Source organism: Nerophis lumbriciformis, linkage group LG13 (assembly GCF_033978685.3).
Source record: "Nerophis lumbriciformis linkage group LG13, RoL_Nlum_v2.1, whole genome shotgun sequence".
NCBI lineage: Eukaryota > Metazoa > Chordata > Actinopteri > Syngnathiformes > Syngnathidae > Nerophis > Nerophis lumbriciformis.
This window is the reverse complement of record NC_084560.2, coordinates 38,706,921-38,712,920: the sequence shown is the minus strand read 5'-3', so window position 1 is coordinate 38,712,920 and position 6,000 is coordinate 38,706,921. Positions and strand designations below refer to the sequence as shown.

General features: G+C 37.4%; 1 protein-coding gene across 2 annotated transcripts in view; it reads right to left on the bottom strand.

Annotated features, from left to right (window-relative positions):
* Nucleotides 1–6,000, bottom strand: part of plcl1 (phospholipase C like 1) — a 172,313-nt gene that overhangs the window by 72,793 nt on the left and 93,520 nt on the right. For both annotated transcript variants that reach the window (XM_061970833.2, XM_061970835.2), the window contains exons 3-4: nucleotides 5,044–5,331; nucleotides 3,330–3,599 (exon numbers count right to left, since the gene is read on the bottom strand). In XM_061970833.2, coding sequence (XP_061826817.2) covers nucleotides 3,330–3,599; nucleotides 5,044–5,331 — 558 coding nt within the window. The remainder of the gene's footprint in view (nucleotides 1–3,329; nucleotides 3,600–5,043; nucleotides 5,332–6,000) is intronic.

The following is a 6,000-nucleotide window of genomic DNA, read 5'->3' as shown; positions in this document are numbered from 1 at the left end:
ACACCCTCCGACAACACACCGACGAGGCATGATGTCTCCAAGGTACGGAAAACAGTCAAAAAAACGGAAAATAACAGAGCTGATTTGACTCGGTGTTTGAGAAAATGGCGGATTGCTTCCCGATGTGACGTCACGTTGTGACGTCATCGCTCCGAGAGCGAATAATAGAAAGGCGTTTAATTCGCCAAAATTCACCCATTTAGAGTTCGGAAATCGGTTAAAAAAATATATGGTCTTTTTTCTGCAACATCAAGGTATATATTGACGCTTACATAGGTCTGGTGATAATGTTCCCCTTTAACATGTGACAGGTACAATACATTGATAGCTTATTATACTGAGAGACAATTTTTATACCATGAATATTATTTTCACTTCTTATTTTTGCAGCTAAGGGTTCAATAACCAAATTAAATAATAATCCAGATGCAGGACATCCCTGTTTTACTCCTCTTTTTAACAAAAAAGGTTCTGAAATATGATTATTGGTTTTGACTGATGCCATGGGCCTTGTATAAAGCATCTTAATCCATTGTACAAAATTATCTCCAAATCCAAATTTACGTAATGTGCAAAACATAAATGAGCAGTTTATGCGGTGGAATGCCTTCTCCGCATCAACAGTACATACTGCTGTGGGATAAGGGAGACTTCTAGCATAGTAAATAACATTAAACAATTTCCTTGTATTGTCTGAAGATTGTCGACCTTCCATGAAGCCAGTTTGGTCAGTATGAATTCATTTTCCTATTACATTTGATAATCGTGTGGCTAAGATTTTTGCCAAGATTCAAAAGGATTCTCTATTCATTCAATACATAGGATTTCAGCAGGATCTACCCCAGTCTGCTGAAATGCAAGCAGAGTTGTAGATTTTTGTAAAAAGCTTTTATAATTGTAAAGGACAATGTTTTATCAACTGATTGCAATAATGTCAATTTGTTTTCACTATTAAATGAACCAAAAATATGACTTATTTTATCTTTGTGAAAATATTGGACACAGTGTGTTGTCAAGCTTATGAGATGCGATGCACGTGTAAGCCACTGTGACACTATTGTTCTTTTTTTAAATTTTTTATAAATGTCTAATGATAATGTCAATGAGGGATTTTTAATCACTGCTATATTGAAATTGTAACTAATATTGATACTGTTGTTGATAATATTCATTTTTGTTTCACTACTTTTGGTTTGTTCTGTGTCGTGTTTGTGTCTCCTCTCAATTGCTCTGTTTATTGCAGTTCTGAGTGTTGCTGGGTCGGGTTTGGTTTTGGAATTGGATTGCATTGTTATGGTATTGCTGTGTATTGTTTTGTTGGATTGATTAATTTAAAAAAAAAAAAAAAATAAAAAGAAAAAAATTATATATTTTTTAAAAGTGAGAATCGATTCTGAATCGCACAACGTCAGAATCACGATTCCAATTGGAATCGATTTTTCTCACACTCCTACTGTTTATGTTATGTTTGCTGAGGGGAGGTGACGGCAACAGACACGAGGGGATGGTATAGCTCTAAGTATTTATTATATATAGTTACTATATATAATAAACAAACAATCAAACTAAGGAAATGGAGCATGACAAAATCCAAGAGTGTGTATGGTGTAAGACAGGGGTGCTCATTACGTCGATCGCGAGCTACCGGTCGATCGCGGAGGGTGTGTCAGTCGATCACCAGCCAGGCATTAAAAAAAATAGTCCTAAAAATGAGCGATCATAAATCTTCACTATGACGTCACTTTCGTCACTTGATTGACATTCACGGCACCCGAGGGTCTTCTGAGATGACGCTGGCTGCTGCCAGCTCATTAAAATTACCGACAGGAAGGCGAGAAACACTTTATTTCAACAGACTCTGGCGCCGTACCTGTCGTCAAAACTCCAAAGACCGACTGCACAGTTGCACAATAAAAGCGCTTCTTCATCCTGCCTGCGCTAACAAAATAAGAGTCTCAGAAAGCTGGCGTGCACAAGCTAGCAAGCTACGGAGTTTGCCGACAATGTATTTCTTGTAAAGTGTATAAAAAGGAGTACGGAAGCTGGATAAATAAGATGCCAAAAACCAACCACTTTCATGTGGTATTGGACAGAAAAGAGGACTTTTTTTCTCCTCCATTCGAAAATGTGGACGTTATCAGCACCACTGTCTGATTCCAATCAATGCAAGTCATGAGAATCAGGTAATACACCAACTTATATTCTTGTCTTCATGAAAGAAAGGAATCTATATGTGTTAAACATGCTTGTATTATCTTTAAACACTTTTAACTTATTAACAATATTAACTATATGTGTTAAACATGCTTGTATTATCATTAAACACCTTTAACTTGTTAACAACATTAACTATATGTGTTGAACATGCTTGTATTATCTTTAACCACCTTTAAGTTGTTAACAATATTAACTATATGTGTTAAACATGCTTGTATTATCTTTAAACACCTTTACCTTGTTAACAAAAACATATATTTCATAAATAAGTAAATATAAATTATATATATGAATGAGGTAGATCCCCACGACTTGATCAATTGAAAAGTAGCTCGCCTGCAGAAAAAGTGTGAGCACCCCTGCTCTAAGTATTTATTATATATATAGTCACTATATATAATAAACAAACAATAATAATTATACAAACTAAGGAAATGGAGCGTGAAAAAATCCAAGAGTGTGTATGGTGTAAGACTATGTGTGTAGATTAGCTGTTGAGTGTTATCGTAAATGTTGAACGAGAGCGAAGGAACACGGAAGTCCGTGGGGCAGGCAGATGATCCAGGGCGACCGAGAGAAACGTGTCCAAGCGGGAAGTCGAGAATCCAAAAGAGCAGTCCGGGAGGCAAGGGGAACAACAAGGGATCACAGGAGAACACAGGAAGCGAAAGGTACAGAAGACTATACTCCGGCACGGCATGGCAGGTTGTGCGGGCTTATGAAGGCAGCTCGTTCATCCCAGGCAGGTGCGCTGATTGCAGATCTCCTGCAGCCATGCGGAGGTGCGCCCGCGGTACTCTCACTGGAGCGCACAGATGGATGAGCGGCGGTGGCAGGAGTCTGAGCCGTAACAGTTTAGAGAGCTAGCTTCTGCAGCTCGTGGGTCCATGACCAAGACTTCTGTTTTGTTTGATGAGCCGTTTTACTGCCGTGTGACAGACACCGTTTGGAAACACTTAAGGTATGTAAATTAACAGTTACAAAATATTTCTGTGTAAATAACTCATTTAACAACGTATATATGTGCGGCTTATAGTCTGCTGCGGCTTATATACCGGTGCTCTCTATAGTCCGGAAACACGGCCATTTCAAAGAACACAAAACAAGCGCACCTTAGCTTCCTTGATCCCAGGACACAGTTTACAGATGGTTGCCACCGCCACGTCCTCCGACACAATCCCGTAGCCGTCCTCGTCCACCTGGGCGAACTCGGCCGCCAGCCACTCGCTCCTCAGCTTGCTGCCCAGGCTGCCTTCCATGGTTCCTCCTTCGCCCAAGCTCCCCGCGGCCCCGCCGATGACGGACGGGTGCGCCAGCAGGTAGCGGAGGCCCGTCACCCAGATGTTAGCCACGTCGGCCGACAGCGCCACCAGGTCTAGGGACTGCGAGGACGAAAAAAGTTAGGCTAGAGCAGAATAAAGTACCGAAACAATCCCGAGTTTCTACACTGCAAAAACTGAAATCTAAGTAAGATTAAATACCTCAAATAAGGGTGATATTTGCTTATTTTCTGTCTGATAAGATAATTATTATCACTAAGCAGATTTTATGTTAGAGTGTTTTACTTGTTTTAAGTGTTTTGGTCCTAAATGATCTCAGTAAGATATTACAGCTTGTTGCTGAGATTTGATGACCTATATTGAGTAAAACATGCTTGAAACTAGAATATCAACTATTGCAAAGCTGTGTCATCAACACTCACAAGTATAAAACTACTTTTTTAAAGTAATCATTTCTTATTTCAAGCATGAAAAAAAAAAAAATCATGATTTTGACACAATTGTGTCTCATAATTAAAACAGATGACAGCCAAATGGACTTTGCTGTTTTATTTTCAATGAAACAATAGAAAATACGTACTCATATAGTAGTACAGTTGGCACAGTACAATAAACTGACAGTTAATATTTAAACATTTAACATGTGACATTTAAAACAATTTTGAACAGAAATAGTTCATGCACATTCAGATAAATTCTTCAAAATTACAATTAAAAAAATTTATGTGCACTAATTGACTGAAAGAGCACGCACTTGGCGCGATGATGTCATGTTATCGATGGAAAAATGCATTTTTAGACAATATGATTTGCCTGAGCGGCTAGGAGACCCCGAGAGTAACAAGCGGTTGCCTTGTTGCCTTTCCATTAAGAACAATAAATTAGTTTTTAGTATAAGTTTGCTGGTTTCAAGAAATGTAATGCCGAGTGCATATCATTATGTCAAGATAATGGCACTAGCGTTTACTTCATTTAAGAATATTTTTTAACATATTGAGCAAAATGGTCTCTTTTATTTTTTTTCTACCAAGAAAAGTGCACTTGTTAGTAGTGAGGTGTATAATGTATGTATGTATGTATAATTTTTTATTTTTTTTAAAGACATGTATCTTGTGCGCACTTTTATAAAGTTTAAAATAAAAAATAAATAAAAATTATATAATTATTATTTTTTTTGTAGACATGTATCTTGTGCGCAAGAGAAACTGTCTAAAAAATAAATAAATAAATTATAAAAAAGATTTTTATTTTTTTTTTAACTTTATAAAAAGTTAAGACAAGATACATGTCTAAAAAACAAAAAATACAAAAATAAATTATAAAAAAATTTTTTTTCCCCCATGTCCCTTTAGGGGCTCCGTAGAATATACTTATTCTAAGGTATTTTGGAGTTCATTGAGGTTAGCTAATTTTACTTGTTTTGGAAAGTCTTGACAAGCCAAATTTTCTTGTTCTATTGGCAGATAATTTTGCTTAGTTCAAATAAAATACCCCTCATTTTTTTTTTTTTTTTCTTGTTTTTGAACACTGACTTTTTGCAGTGTACCTGGTAGACTTCGCCATGTATGATGGAGAAGGCCGCCTCCTCAGCCAGGTGTTCCGAGAGAGGGCCGTTATGCAGGAAAGTCTCGGTGCTCTTCCCGGTTCGGACCTCTCGGATGCTGCCGATGTCCAGCCGAGCCTTCTCACTGTCCTTCTTGGAGGGCTCCCAGCGCAAGCAGCTCAGGTCGGCCTCCAGCGTGTAGAAACGACAGTAGACCCTGGAGTTGGGACGCACCTTCTTCAGCTCGCAGCCGCCCTGCATGAAGGCCAAGCAGTCGGCCGCGCTGCTCACCTGCCAGGGAAGAAGCACAGCGTATTCACCCGGCCACTACAACAACACATACAGTACATATAAGGCCGGATCAACTGGGAACCCAAATAACAAGTGCAAATTATAAAATGATGTGTACTATTAGTGTTGCCGGTTAATAACAAGTGCAAATTATAAAATGATGTGTACTATTAGTGTTGCCAGTTAATAACAAGTGCAAATTATAAAATTATGTGTATTATTAGTGTTGTCAGTTAATAACAAGTGCAAATTATGAAATTATGTGTGCTATTAGTGTTGTCGGTTAATAACAAGTGCAAATTATAAAATGATGTGTACTATTAGTGTTGCCAGTTAATAACAAGTGCAAATTATAAAATTATGTGTATTATTAGTGTTGTCAGTTAATAACAAGTGCAAATTATGAAATGATGTGTACTATTAGTGTTGCCAGTTGATAACAAGTGCAAATTATGAAATGATGTGTACTATTAGTGTTGCCAGTTAATAAAAAGTGCAAATTATGAAATGATGTGTACTATTAGTGTTGCCAGTTAATAACAAGTGCAAATTATGAAATTATGTGTACTATTAGTGTTGCCAGTTAATAAAAAGTGCAAATTATGAAATGATGTGTACTATTAGTGTTGCCAGTTAATAACAAGTGCAAATTATGAAATGATGTGTACT